This window comes from Rhipicephalus sanguineus, chromosome 10, assembly GCF_013339695.2.
Source record: "Rhipicephalus sanguineus isolate Rsan-2018 chromosome 10, BIME_Rsan_1.4, whole genome shotgun sequence".
In the NCBI taxonomy this organism is placed as follows: domain Eukaryota; kingdom Metazoa; phylum Arthropoda; class Arachnida; order Ixodida; family Ixodidae; genus Rhipicephalus; species Rhipicephalus sanguineus.
Window position 1 is genome coordinate 31,923,463 of NC_051185.1, and position 15,680 is coordinate 31,939,142.

The 15,680-nt window shown below is 47.0% G+C and overlaps 1 protein-coding gene across 2 annotated transcripts; it reads right to left on the reverse strand.

Annotated features, from left to right (window-relative positions):
- Positions 1 to 666: 666 nt before the first annotated feature.
- Positions 667 to 14,046, reverse strand: LOC119372611 (interleukin cytokine-related protein 17.1-like). Of its 2 annotated transcripts, none has more exons than XM_049419579.1 (2): positions 13,572 to 14,046; positions 667 to 1,882 (listed from the first exon to the last, which is right to left on the reverse strand). In XM_049419579.1, exons 1-2 carry the CDS (start codon positions 13,815 to 13,817, stop codon positions 1,715 to 1,717), a joined length of 414 nt encoding a protein of 137 aa, XP_049275536.1. In that variant the 5' UTR covers positions 13,818 to 14,046; the 3' UTR covers positions 667 to 1,714. The 2 variants fall into 2 exon arrangements, with proteins under 2 accessions (XP_049275536.1, XP_037499015.2); XM_037643087.2 differs by having other exon boundaries at positions 667 to 1,784; positions 13,474 to 14,046.
- Between the last annotated feature and the right edge of the window lie 1,634 nt (positions 14,047 to 15,680).

Here is a 15,680-nt window from a genome sequence, read left to right on the forward strand (position 1 = left end):
GCAGGTCGTTGACAGTCAAGAAAATCGTCGACCGAGCCGAGAAAACTTCGATATATTTCTTGACAAGCGTTGAGCTTTCGGCTTCACCTCAATACGAGCGTCTAGTTTCTAGTATAGTCGCACATAATTTGATCTTCAAACAATGTCAGTGCTCCAAGAAGCCGCTAGCCTTCATGGCGACACCAACAAGCGTTACTTTGGTTTATGCAATACTAGAAATCAAAACAGTATTTAGTTCACCAGTGTTTCTTATGCCGGTGCTGCCGTGAGCTGTTGGCGCCACTTTGACCACAGGCAATATGTTTCAACTAGCTTTCTTGTTTTTCAGCTCTCTCATTCTGTTCTGGAAAATAAAAATTGAGAAAGAACTTGCCATAAGCCTAAGTTTCCAATGAAATCTATATACCACACGTTAGGGAAGGGTGCAGTGATAAGCGTGATGGCTGGGCCTGAATTCTAAACAATTCACCTATATAGTGTTGCCTTTTGCGCGGCTTGCTTCCAAACAGAAATTCATTCAATGAGTGTCAAAGTGCTCTACCCCACTGAGGCTTGTTGTAAATACATGTCAAGGGAGTAATTTTGATATCAAGCCCCTTGAGTTCAACCTTTGTCGTTTACGAAACCATACTCGCGCACTCATATACATAACCAAACTGATAAGTGAAATAACAACATGCACTTTATTTCCAAGGAAGCATAATGTAATTTGAACAATCAGAGAGCGATACAAATTCAGCGGCGTGTTTAGCTGGGGAGATGCTGTAATTTTTTAGAAGACTCTAGATTATTGATTGAAGTCCAAGGCTCTATGAATTGAAAATGCGAAAGCTGTCGTATCGCGTTTTGTAAACACCATTTGCTCGGGCCCCGCCATTAAAACCTCGGCCTTGTTCTCCAAAAAAAAAGAAGATGCATTGCCTCCCACCTAACCACAACAACGAGAAGATGTAGAACAGTCGGACGAAGACACATGCCCGTGCCTTACGATCATAGACATTACATTGTGCAATGCGCCCCGACTTCTTTCACACGTGATCAGATAAAGCCAATGAAAGATAAACCACGCGTTGTTGGGACGATAAACCGTAGCCGCATCTGGTATCTCACACAGCACAAAACTTGCTTGATGCTACTCAAGTCGTTCTACGTTTCTACGTTTCTATCCTGTTGTAGTGCACGGCGCTCACAAAAGAAGTGACAAATAGTGTGATCGCAGAAAGGCCAACGTTGTACGAATAGCCGCTTTCTCTGATCACAAGGAAGAATAATACAAAAGTAAGCAAAAAGAATTGGCGGTAGAAGACGTAAAATGAGACAGCCAAGAAAAGCACAAACAACATACTTCCGTCCGGCCCCATGTTGTCGGCAATGCTTCGAATACAAGTACAGGGTTATGCCATTAATAAAGCGGGCACGGTATACGCTATCCGTCAGATTAAGGACCACAGGACCATGCACCCCTACTGAAACGTTCCATATGCCAGTCCAATAATTCCATATGTTTTCATAAGGAATCCATATGTTTTCCGTATATTTTCCATACGTTCTCCACATATTTCCGTAAGATTCTTGCGGAAACATACGGAATTATTGGACTGGCATACGGAACGTTTCAGTAGGGACGGCGGCAATTCGTCATAGTGACGCCAACTCACGAGTCACACATGCGCACTTCGATGCCGCAAGAAATTCCCGACATAAACGAACGCGACTAGAACTTCGCCGGCTTATGGGGATCACCACCTGTGGTTCTCTGGCCGCCCCACACTGCTCCGGCCGACCTGTTGACGACGCAGACGCAGGCCGTGGTCAGTTCCAGCGTCTTGTTGGTCAACTCTGACGACGCGCCTCGGTAGGCCACTTTAAACGTACTCTTCACCTCTTGGCAGCGGTAGTCACCCTTGTCACTACACAGACTGTCCGGGCAGTTGCACTTGGTCACTGGCAACTCGGAAGGGATCCTAGAAAGGTCCACGTCCATGGACATCTTGAAGGGACAGGTCGCGCGGTCGGCGATGTCGGTCGCCTGAGGAGAGGGCGTGCAAAGTCCCTCGGCGGACGCGCACCGCAGTGACGTCAGGCTTACCAAAAGGGCGACGACTGTGGCAAGTTCTCTAAGTGGCATTCTTGAGCTGATGAAGTCGCAGTTTACAGCCAGAGTGAAGACAAGCCTTGGTTTCCTGGGTGACGAAAGCGAGCTGCGAGTCCTCGAAGGACAGAAAGAAGCCCCAGCTACCTTTAAAACTCAGCTGCTTCACGGATTCCTCGGCAATATCCACAAACTGTCAGTACGTTCAGCTAGTTACTAACACCAGCAATGTCACGACACGCAAGCACAACCGAAGCGAAGAGACGCGACGTAACGTACTGCCGGGGAGTTGTTTGTGCTCCGCGATGTTTTCGCACGACTTGCACCTTTTTCACTCGCTTTCATATCGCAACGGCAGCCAAGGGAGCAGCAACATTGCGTGCGTCCTGTCCTTGAAGGCGCGGCGACTAGACCTGTCGGCGATGGCAAGAAACAAAACGAAACAAAACAAAACAAAACAATAAAACAGCCGTCTGTGGTTTGACGGTGGCGGTTCGGTCGACGGTGAGTGAGCCACCGTTGAGCAAGGCGGCGCGCTTTGCATGTATGTTGCCCTGCCCCGCGCACAACCTGTTTCCGTCTGCTTCGCGTGCATTTGTTCGTGTGTGTAAGTGCATATGCGTTTGTCTGCAATCGCTGCGCGCGCGCGCGCGCGTGTATGTGCGTGTGTGTGTGCGTGCGTTTCTTTGCTTGTCGAGCTCGAGTGCAGAAACTGAAAACGCTAAATTAAATATGGTACGATACGAGCGGCAACCGGATGAGGTTAACTTATGGGTCACGTGAGCTCTCAGAAACCCCCCATAAGCTGTTACACGAGCTGTCAGAAAGGCCCAGGAGTAGGAGAGCAGCGTTTGTGAGGCTAAATAGTTCGGATTACATTTCGAAGCTGGATACAGGACGGCCTCCGGGCGAAGCGTAGCAATAACAGTGTTTTTGTCGTTCAACCTAACTTTGGCTGACTTTGTCGTATGTACATACAAAACGGATTTTTTTCATGACTAGGCGCTAATTCTTGTTTAACTTTATTAGCCTGCATTTTTGTTCTTGCTCAAATCGGTAAAATATTAACTTCATGTTCCACGTCTCGTCAAGTAAGCCCAGAATGAAGCATTGATTTTTTGCTGAAATCTGCGTGGTTGTTTTTTTCCGAGAAAAAACAAAAAAAGAAAGAAACGCACGCGAAACACGCCAAATATGAAATAGACGCGCGCTCTCGCACAACTTCTCAAGCGCTTCCAAGCAATCGTCATTTGATATACGGCTGCGTTCTTTCGTCACCGCATCGCACAAGGCTTCATGCTCGATGATGGACGCGTCACCAGCGTGTTTTGATGTTCGTCCATCAAATAGCTTGAAGCCCTGTACAATGAACGAACTTAGACGTGCTACCTAAAGGTGGCACGGCTGCGTTTCTTTCTGTAATGCTACATAAAGGTAGCATATAAAGTAACACTGTAGGCTGAACTAAGCGTGAACTGGAGTTACTGTATATGCTACCTTTAAAGGTAGCATGTACAGTAACTCTAGCTTGAACAAACTTCTGCCATCTCACCGTAAAAAAGAGAACGAGGAGAATGACACAACGGCCTTCGAGATCGGGTGCTACGATAACTCGTTTTGGAGGCTATAGGCAGTCTCTCTTTTCCTCAAGCGGTGGCGAAACCTTCTTCAATGCACTTAAATAACAATTACGGCGACTTTATGTGAAAAAAAAAAACAAGATATGATTACGAGCCATGCCGTAGTTGGGGGCTCCGAATTAATTTCGACCACGTGGGGTTCATTAACGTGCACCTAAATCTAAGCACACGGGTGTTCTTTGCATAACGCCGCCATTTAAATTCGGCCACCCTGACCGGGAATCGAGCCAGTACGCTCGAGTTCAACCTTTTTCTTAATTGATTACGGAAGCGTAATCTTATGAAATGTTTGTTCTGAATAAAGGTGGGTGTTTTAGATGCGAAGTATCTTATGGCGGGGTTCAATCCGGTGGTGGTGGTGGTGGTGTGTGGGTTGACCACCCTTACTGCGCATGCGCATACCCTCTCCACTTTCCCTCCCCCTTTCCCCTCCCCCTCTCCCCTCCCCCTCTCCACTCTTCCTCTGAAACGCGGGCTAGACATGCCGAAATTATCTCCTGCGCAACGCCGCGATGAGCACCAGCGCATGCGCTTCCCCTCCCCCTCTCTCCTCACCTACGCTGCCTTCTCTCGCACGTCTGCCGACCGCGTTCCCCGCTCGCCCTGTGAGAATTAACGGCCAGGCTAAAAGACAAGACGCGCGTAGCGTTCCTCTTCGCGTTCCGCGACGCGAGGTCGGTAGCATGCCCAACGAACGCCAACGGAACGCGATCGTGCAAGTGCTTCGGCTTCGCATCGCCTCATGGTCCCCTTTAGCGGGATATGGTGTAATTTTTATACTAACGAAACACGGGGGCATAGTGATAAAATCTTTTCGGAGGAGGGGAGGAGAGAGGGAGAAGGGTCAACGATCTTTATGTATGTGTTCACGTGTGCGTTGGTATGTCTGCACGTACACGCATATATCCACGTGAAAAATTGAAAAATATCGCGGGGGGAGGGGGGGGGACGAAAGAAAGAAAGGAAAGCAGCACGCGAGGCACCCCATGCCAAGTTTCGCTTGTCCCGATTTCCGCGATTGGAGAAAATTTCCTAGATTTTTTAAAGCCTTACAGTAAATTTCGCCTCCGGGGCCGATATAGGAGGTAGTGCAAGGGCAATACCCGCCCTAATACAGACGTGCAGTTGGTACATCCTGCATCGCAAAATTATCATGAATTACGGCGTAGTGGGTGCTTTGGAACAGTACTTTCACAATGCGCCCTAAAAAGAGTTTACAGCGGGCTTGAAGGTCGCTCCTCTACCATACATTGATAATGTGCTGTGTGTAGCGCTCAGGCTTGGCCTCTTGTTATCAAAAGAACTGTGCTTTAGGCGTACCAAAACTTATTGCAATGAGGATATTTTGCGGTCTCTGTTGTAATACGGCAATAGTGCCTTGAAAACAAGGTCAGTAACCAGCATGCCAGTTGAGTACACGCAGTGAAAGATAGGCATTCCGTAATGCGGAATGCGGAAACGTATTAGCGCTATCTGCTTCTCCGCAACCATTCTTCCACGCTTTAATCGTGCAACAAGTTATTATTGGCAAAATTCTCTAACATTGTAGATTACGGAGCACTCCTAATCGTTTACCGTATGTTTCAAACGCAACCCGCCACGGTGGTCCAGCAGTCTAGTGCGTACGGTGCTCGGCCGCTGACCTGAAGGTCGCAGGTGCGATCCCGACCAGAGCAGTTGCATTTCGATGGAGGCGAAATTCTAGAGGCCCGTGTTGTCTGCGATGTCAGCGAACTTTAAAGAACACCAGATGCTCGAAATTTCTGGAGCCCTCCACTGCCGCCTACCTCATAATCATATCGAGGTTCTGGCACTAAAACCCCATATAATATTATTATCTGCAACGCCGTTAAACGCTGCACCACCAGTCCTCATCGGCTATCCGATTCACCCGGATGATATTCCACCAAACAACCATCATTGCAATTTCATGAAAGCTATACCACAAATCGCATTCTTTGGGAATGAGAGGGGTGCCCAGCTTCAACGACAATTATTGTAGCGTCTTCCCACGAGGCGCGGAAGCCACTCCTGTCGATAACTGATCGCCATATTCGAGAAGAATTGACTGGGCCGAAAAGGTCCCGGCGAAGTAATATAAAAAAGTGTAGGAGCCATTCCACTATCGGGAATATTAGGGGCAAGAGAAGATTCGCGTGTGGGTACCTGACCTACTAATTTCCTTTCTTCCTTTCTTTCTTTCTTTCTTTCTTTCTTTCTTTCTTTCTTTCTTTCTTTCTTTCTTTCTTTCTTTCTTTCTTTCTTTCTTTCTTTCTTTCTTTCTTTCTTTCTTTCTTTCCTTTCTTTTCTTTCTTTCTTTCTTTCTTTCTTTCTTTCTTTCTTTCTTTCTTTCTTTCTTCTTTCTTTCTTTCTTTCTTTCTTTCTTTCTTTCTTTCTTTCTTCGTCGCAAGAGACATAGCATCCTAATTGGCCGATAGCCGACACGGGACGTCTTGCAGGCATCATCAGATCAGGTAAGTACTACAAACACGGTCACAAGAGAAGAGCACGAGAGAAAACTCACGTTCATGTTGTTTTTTGTTGATATTTTTTTGCGTCCATAGCTGCTCGCTGTCTCGTTCTTTCGTGATCTCTCTCTACATACTATACCTGAACACTCCGTCGTTCTAAATATCTCCCATGCTTACGCGCAAGCAGCCAATGCTGTCGAGTATTCGTCATAATGCTCATGTTGTGATTGCAGCTATTTCTGGCACCCAGCCCGATTGCGTTCGTGCTGTCAACCAAGGTGCAAGAGCCCGATACTCTTGGGTAACATGGCAGCAGCATTTCCTTCGCTTACGCTTCGTTTCCCACCTGGCAGGTAAGGGTGTGGAAGCTGCGCATTAAGTGAAGTTACAGCAGACCGTGACACCATACAATATGTTAAGTGGTCGGCGCTTGACGTCCCAATGTGCATCATTTTTAATGAGCACTACTACATTTAGAGAGAACTATTTGATTATCTCAATACTAAACCCGTTTGAATAAAATGAAAATAGTGAGTTTCAAGGCCAGTCGGTTCAGCGTATTCACGCAGAAGAGCGCATCTTTCCTGTTCTGTGCACTTTCTTCCGAACCGCTTCTGGGCTCACCAACGCGGAAAGACGGTTTGAATATATTCAGCCATCGAAATAATGGGACAGGCTGTTTAAACGTGCATAGGTTTAATTATGGCATCGTGGTGCAGCGTGAAGTTGCGAGGTTAAATATTAATGGGCGGATATTTAGCACCTAGATTGGTTACTTCTTCGAGCACGAAAAATCATACAGAAACAATTCTTCCGAACATCACGCGTGCCATCATGCGCATTAGCAAGTCTTTTCAGTGTCAATACCACGATCGGAATTTTGTCACGTAACGCTTAAGTGGCTCAAAATTGTTTTAAAATGTGCTACATCGATGCGTGTGTATGTATTGTCACGTACTTGAATATACTTATTATATTGCTTGATTATTCATACGCCTAGTTCTGACCTTTCTCATGAAAAAATAAATGCTCCAATTACTGCCACATACGTTAATTAAGTTGTGCAGAAATGCCTTGGTGTTTTATGAACTTTTATGAACGAGCCTTTATGAACGAGCGCAGACATCGGTACTTGCATTATGTGCCCCTAAACATGGGCGCATGGAATTAATATGACACGTGAACAGCTCACATCGGAAGTTCCTTTCTGGGCAGATTCGCCGGCCTCACCAAACCATCGGACGCTTCCTGGCTTTTACCGATAGCGCACACACACGCTGTCGTTAGACGGATGACCTTGTTCCGAAGAGTCGATGATCCTGGGACGCGGTATGCTACGGTCACGTTGTGCGTCACTTCGTGGCAACGAAAGTCACCGTCTCCTCCGCACCGGCCGTCCGGGCACCTGCACCTGACCACGGGCAGTTCCGGTGGCACCCGAGTGGCGTCCCTGTCGAACGTAGTCGTAAACGTGCACGTCGAGCGATCGCCGATGTCTTCCGAGGTCTCGTTCGGCTCGCACGTGCCCTCAGCACCACCTGCTTCGATTTCACCGAGAACGGTTGCAGACAGAAACACCAGGCATATGGGGAGCCACCGACGACGTACCGCAGGCATACCGCACTAATTACAACAGACTGGTTAGTTCGTCAGTGAAGCGATTTCGTGCGAAGCCTGCAGGCAGCGGTGTGCTGGGATGTCTTCGGGAGCAATCGCCACAGCTTTGAAGCGACTACGACGGGTCAGTGTACAAACAATACTTTTTTCTCGCGCCTGGACTCAAGCGAACGGTGTTGTATGCTGCATATAACTAATTAACTTGCCGATAGAAGGGCACCACGCTTTGGAGAATGCACCAAGTCTCAGAACACTGATTCTCGGTTAGTCGAATCTTCTTTTTGATGGGGACAAGCTGGAAAGTTGCAGAAGAAGTGCCGTCCAGCAGGCACGCGAAGCGGTGACTAGGCAAGGCCTGGATGTCCCGACGTGGAAGACTTGTGCCCGGATTATCAAACTGCAGGACACTCAATAAATGTTCTTACCAGTCCGCCAACAATGCCGCTTGTTGACGTAATGCCTCATGCGGAAGACCCTCTGGAAGGAGCAACTCTCGTAGCGCCGACGTCTTGGGCAGTGCAGGGGAGACATCCGAACGCGTGAACCAGATGCAGCTCTCTGCCGAAGGCGTCAGGAACAAGCCAGACGCGGCCTTTTACATCGCGTTTATGCGTCCGTCTGAACTCCTTCTTCCTTCTGACAGATAGCGGCACACCATTTCGCTAGTATGACGCAACATCACCACTATGACAGTTGACGGCGCACCACTACGTTGTGCTTATGTGACAGCATCACCACAACTGCTAGCTCCCACAAATGTCGTCGATCAGAGTTGGGGACTTCGAGCTACAAGCTCCGTCTACCAAACTGATTCCGATGTAGACGCGAGCCTCGCGACAACGCATACACGTACGTGTTGCGGCAGTCGCGAAACTGCAGCGTAACGGCTCGGTGATCAGGCGTTTACGCACTGGGATATCCTGGCGTAGTGTTTATGGTTGGGCGCTTCATTAATTCATGCAAGAGCAATGAGCAACAGACAAAAAAGTGGCGCACAATGCACGCAACTGCAAGCCAACTGAACGGAGCACGGTGCTGCAATGCAACTCCACTGAGGCGAGAAGTTCCGGAAATTAGATTCCATTCGATTTTGCGTAATCTTGTCTGCTCTTTTGTGCATAAATGATGCCAGCAGCACATCAATGGACCCGTACATTTCCCAAATTTGCTTCTTCCTTGTATCGTTAGATCTGGCCTGGGCCCCGCTTCAAGGGGGCCAGTGTTAGCGAAAAATCTTTCACTTGAAGTCGTTCCTTCAATGTTAGTGTTCGGGCGCGAGATATTCAACAACTCAATTTTTATTCAGTTTAGAAAGAGTAGGTTGCAGGTGCACATAACTTCAGTGAGGATTCCGCCATGACAGACTATAGCAGTGTCCTATATACGTCAAAATAGAAATATTGCATGCGTGAAATCAATTACAGTATTCAGTTACTGAAAAAACTGCGTATATAAATAGAGACAGAGAAGAACACAGTAGACGTCATCGTATAAGGTGCAACAATAGTAAATAGCCCCTTGCAATTTGTAAACGAAGCGTTTAAATAATTGTTTTGTCGATGTCCTAGTAACAGCAGAAAAAGAGGCCAGCTTTATTCAGCGCGAGAGAGTGGCAGTGATGTTATTTGAGCTTTCCCTTTTTGGTCGAAGATTGTAGCAGTTAAATGGTAAGATTCATAATTATTACTATGGAAAGAAAACATGCCATCTGTAGTTAACCACACAGCTATTAATAATGTATCTTGGGTTTTTAACGTCCCAAAAACCCCGATAGGATTATGAGAGACGCCGTAGTGGAGTGCTCCGGAAATTTCGACCATCTGGGGTTCTTTACCGTGCACCTAAATCTAAGTACAAGGGCCTCAAACATTTTCGCCTCCATCGAAAATGCAGCCGCCACGGCCGGGATCCGTTCCCGCGACCTTCGGGTCAACAGTCGAGTGCCATAACCACTAGACCACCGTGGCGGGGCAACCACAAAGCTATGAATGTCAATATGGCACGGGAGTGGAACAAGAAGGAAAATTCCACAACTATAAGGATATGAGCCGATCTGGGTCCGAAGTCACAAAATGCCCTCACTCAAAAATTTCTCCCGAGATCAACGGCAAGCCAATCCTGATGATGAAGGATCATATACTCGTAGTAGGCGTTTGGCCATTCCAAATGAACATTTAAGATTAAAAATATCCGTAATCGGCCCCTAAATGATTCAGTACAATGACGGCATTTTTTTTTTGTTTCAGCAACCATGGATATACAGTGGTTATTGTGCTCAACTGCTTACTGGAGTTTGGCGGATGTGTTCGCGTCCGCGGTGGTTGCATTTTCGATGGCGGCGAAATGCTAGAGGCCCGTGTACTTATATTTAGGTTAACTTTAACGAACGCCAGGTTGTTAAAATTTGCGGAGCCGTCCACTGTAACGCGCCTCATAATCATATCGTGGTTTTGGCACGTAACTCTCCAGAAATTGTTGCTTTTTTTCAGATAAAATCATGCTTCTCTTTTTCCCCCATCCGTTATTTATAAAGCACGAGCCATTTTAATTCAACTCTTTCGCTACGCCAGGTCTACCCGGGACTTTCAATTTTCCCCGATACCAATTTATTAAGCACAAAAATAGTGCCTAGTACACTGCTATAAATAGTCGCATGACACTAAGTCTCCCTATACTGGTCGACGTCAGAACGCAAATAGAGTACATTGCTAGCACTGCACTAGCACTTTTCCAACCCTGTTAATAGATCATCCACAGCAACCGCTGAGTATTGAACAAAATAGATGAAGCTGAATGTACTCAAAGACATTGATGCTTGCCGGTGGGCCAGGTGGTGAACGTTCAGTAACAGTTATGGACTTAGCGCCAAAAACACGACCACAAGAGACCAAGGAAAGAGGAGGGGCGCTCCCTGTCTATGCACCCATGCTGTTTGTGTGTCGCGTTTAGAGATCAAAATGCAATGCCTACATGATATTGGTCATCATATACCGTATAGGTGTAGTATAGGGCGCTTTCACAAGGGCAATAAGGAACAAGAAAGACACGACACTCGCTAGACTTGCAACTCGAGCGGAGCTGTCCCAGGGCTAGGCCTGGTGACAGATTAGTGTATGCTTGTCACGCTCCGGTTCACACATACGCGTGCACCCACAGATGGCGAGAGTGCCTCGGTCGCGGATGAAGCGGTAACCGCACCGTGAAACGGAGAAGGGGTGGCTCGAGCGTGAACAGGTCCTCAAGTCATTGTAGAAAGGGTGGGTGTGGCAGGGACTGTCACACGTCTTTTCCGGTGAATCTCTACTCTACAAATAACCTAATCATAGACACTCACACAAAATCACAAAACATAACAGAAGATCACAGAAAATCACAGAAAATCACAGAAAATCAGACTCGCTGCTCCGCTGTTTCTGCAGATTGCACACTGGGTAGAACGGAGGTAAGTTTTTTACCCTCGTCAAAGTGCGCTACTTCACCTTTACGCGGTGTGATGATCAATCACCAACTCGTCCAGCTTTCAACTTTGTTGAACTTCAGTTGTGATGTCGATTTGATCGAAACATCGGCCGTGAGCTCCACGGGTACGCCTTGCTTCATGGGCACGAAGGATCTGTACGGGAGTCGACGACGACCGTTGGTAGCCAGGCGAACGTCCGTGAAGGTTCAAGATGGCGCCGGTAAACGCCAGATTACCAACGGACGCCAAGGGACGGGCGGACAGTTAGCGCTAGCCTGCAAATATAAGACCAGTAGATTAGGGCGACGTAGGCTTGGTCACAACTTGTGCTGCAAGCGACATTGAATTGCCGAGTAAAAACACCAGAATACTCATCGACTTTCGCATAGTCGCATGACACTAAGTCTCCCTATACTGGTCGACGTCAGAACGCAAATAGAGTACATTGCTAGCAGTTTTGTGAGTAAAATGTCTCCAATTTGTTTACGTCATTCCTGTTCGAATGTTATCGTGGCGTCCGCTAGACATCCATCCCTCAAAATGATAGATGAATCTAACAAGAACAGTTCATTGACAGTAGAGAAAATCATTGACTGAGCCGAGAAAACTTGGGTATATTTCTTGACAAGCGTCGAGTAGTCGGTTTGACAGCAATACGAGCGTCTAGTTTCAAGTACAGTCGCACATAATTTGATCTTGAAACGATGTCAGTTCTCGAAGAAGCCGCTAGCCTTCATGGCGACACCGACAAGCGTTACTTTGGTTTGTGCAATACTAGAAATCAGAACAGTATTTAGTTCACCAGTGTTTCTTATGTCGGTGCTGTCGTAAGCTGCTGGCGCCGCTTTGACCACAGGCACCATGTTTCAACTAGCTTTCCTGTTTTTCACCTCTCTCATTCTGTTCTGGAAAGCAAAAACTGCGAGCAAACCTGCCATAAGCGCAAGTTTCTAATGAAATCTATATACCACGCGTTAGGGAACGGTGGAGTGATAAGCGTGATGGCTGGGCCTGAGTTCTAAACAATTCACGTATATAGTGTTGCCTTTTGCGCGTCTTGCTTTCAAACAGAAATTCCTCCTATGAGTGTCAAACTGCTCTACCCCACTGAGGCTTGTTTTAAATACATGTCAAGGGAGTACTTTTGATATCAAGCCCCCTGAGCGCAACCTTTGTCGTTTACCAACACATACTCGCGCACTCATATACATAACCAAACTGATAAGTGAAATAACAACATGCACTTTATTGCCAAGGAAGCATTATGTAACTCGAACGATCGGAGCGCGATACTAATTCTGCAGCGCGTTCAGCTGGGGAGACGCTGTAGTGTTTTTTAGAAGACTCTAGATTATTGATGGAAGTCCAAGGTTCTTGACCGCGCGCCATTGATTGAAAGTTCGAATGCTGTCCTAACGCATTTTGTGTAAACATCATCTAGTCGGGGCCCGCCATTAAACCCTCGACCTTGTTCTAAAAAAAAACATTCATTTTCTTCCACCTAACCGCAACAACTAGAAGAGGTAGAACAGTGGGAAGACGATACGCGACCATGTGTTACTATAAAATCATAGACTTGACATTGCCTAATGCCCCCAGACTTCTTTCACACTTGATCAGATAAAGCCAATGAAAGATGAACCACGCGTTCTTGGGACGAAAAACCTTAGCCGCATCTGGTATCTCATAAAGAACAAAACTTGCTTGATTCTACTCAAACCGTTAACGGTTCTTTGTTGTTGTAGTGCTCGGTGCTTACAAAAGCAGTGACAAATAGCGTGATCTCAGAAACAACAACATTGTACGAATACCTGTTTTCTCTGATCACAAGGTAGAATAATACAAAAGTAAAAAAAATAATGGCTGTAGATGACGTAAAATGACACAGTGAAGGAAAACACAAACAACATACTTCCGCCCGGCCCCACGTTATCGTCGGCAATGCTTCATATACAATTACAGGGTTATGTCGTTAATAAAGCCACCACGGCATACACTATCCGTCAGATTAAAGACCAGGGGTCCATGCACGGCGACAATTCGTCATAGCGACACAAATTCACGAATCACGCATGTGCACTTCGATGCCGCAAAAAAAAAAATCCCGACACAAATGAACGCGACTAGAACTTCGCTGGCTTATTAGGATAACCACCTATGGTTCTATGGCGGCCCCACACTGCTCCGGCCGACTTGCTGACGACGCACACGCAGGCCGTGGTCAGTTCCAGCGTCTTGTTGGTCAACTCGGACGACGCGCCGCGGTGGGCCACTTTAAACGTACTCTTCACCTCTTGACAGCGGTAGTCACCCTTGTCACTACACAGACTGTCCGGGCAGTTGCACTTGGTCACTGGCAACTCGGAAGGGATCCTAGAAGGGTCCACGTCCATGGACATCTTGAAGGGACAGGTCGCGCGGTCGGCAATGTCGGTCGCCTCAGGAGAGGGCGTGCAAAGTCCCACAGCCGACGCGCCCCGCAGTGACGTCAGGCCTACCAAAAGGGCGACAACTGTGGCAAGTTCTCTAAGTGGCATTCTTGAGCCGATGAAATCGCAGTTTACAGCCAGAGTCAAGACAAGCCTTGGTTTCCTGGGTGACGAAAGCGAGCTGCGAGTCCTCCAAGGACAGAAAGAAGCCCCAGCTACCTTTAAAACTCAGCTGCTTCACGGATTCCTCGGCAATATCCACAAACTGTCAGTACGTTCAGCTAGTTACTAACACCAGCAATGTCACGACACGCAAGCACAACCGAAGCGAAGAGACGCGACGTACCGTACTGCCGGTGGCTTGTTGGTGCTCCGCGATGTTTTCGCAGGCATTTCACGTTTTTTTCACTCGCATCCATATCGCAACGGCAGCCAAGAGAGCGGCAACATTGCGTGCGCCTGTCCTTGAAAGCGCGGCTGACTTGACCGGTCAGCGACGGAAAGAAACAAAACAACAACCGTCGCTGCTTTCACGGCGGCGGTTCGGTCCACGGTGAGTGAGCCACCGTTGAGCAAGGCGGCGCGCTTTGCACGTATGTTGCCTTGCTACGCGCGCAACCTGTTTTCAACTGCTTCGCGTGCATGTGTATGTGAGTTCGTGCCTGTGTTTGTGTGTGTAAGTTAATATGTGTTGTTCTGCGTGCGCCGCGCGCGCCTCTGTGTGTGTGTGTGTGTGTGTGTGTGTGTGTGTGTGTGTGTGTGTGTGTGTGTGTGTGTGTGTGTGTGTGTGTGTGTGTGTGTGTGTGTGTGTGTGCGTGTGTGTGTGTGTGTGTGTGTGTGTGTGGGCGTGCGTGTGTGCGCGCGTTTCATTGCTTGTCGCGCTCGACTGCAGAAACTGAAAACGATAAAATTAGATATCATGCGATACGAGCGGCAACCGGATGGGGTTAATTTATGGGTTACGTGAGCTGTCAGAGAACCCTCATAAGCTGTCACACGAGCTGTCAGAAAGGTCTAGGAGTAGGGGAGCCGCGTTCGTGCGCCTAAATAGTTCGGATTACATTTCGAAGCTTGACGCAGGACGGCCTCCGGTCGAAGCGTAGCTATAACAGTATATATGTTGTTCGACCTTTCTTTGTTATAGTATGAGCCCCAGCTAACTTGGACCAACATTTAAAGAAAAAAAAAACTATGTGCTCTACGAAATTCTACCTGTTGTATATTACTGGTAGTCCTATGTACATGCAACCTGCATTTTTTTCATGACTAAGCTCTAATTAATTGACTAACTTTAACTAGCCCACATTTTTGTTCTTGCTCTAATCGGTAAAATATTAACTTTATGTTGTACGTCACCTCAAATAATCCCAGAATCAAGCATTTATCATCACCGCATCGTACAGGGCTTCATGTTCGATGATGGACGCGTCAGCAGCGTGTTTTGATGCCCGTCCATCAAATAGCGTGAAGCCCTGTACAATGAACGAACGCAGCCGTGTATCAACTAAAGAACGCTTGGAAGCGCTGTTTCGCGCGCTTTTGTTTTTCCTTGGAAAAAAGAAACAACCAAGCACATTGCAGCCAAAAATAAATGCTTGATTCTGGGGTTATTCGAGGGGAGGTACAACATAAAGTTAATATTTTACCTACTCGAGTAAGAATAAAAACGTTGGCTAACTTAGGGTAATTAAATAATTAGCGCTTAGTCATGAAAAAATGCAGGTTGTATGTACACACTACCACTAATATACAACAGGTAGAACGTTCCTATACAACGCATGGTTTGTTTGTCCAAATCATGGTCCAAGTTTGGCCATTTTGGCCATATTGTGAAGTCTTTCACAATATATATATATATATATATATATATATATATATATATATTGTGAAAGACTTCGTACTACAATATAGGAAACAAATATTTATTTTACCCTGACAGTTTCGGCTGGAGGACCGGCCTTCTTCAAAGGA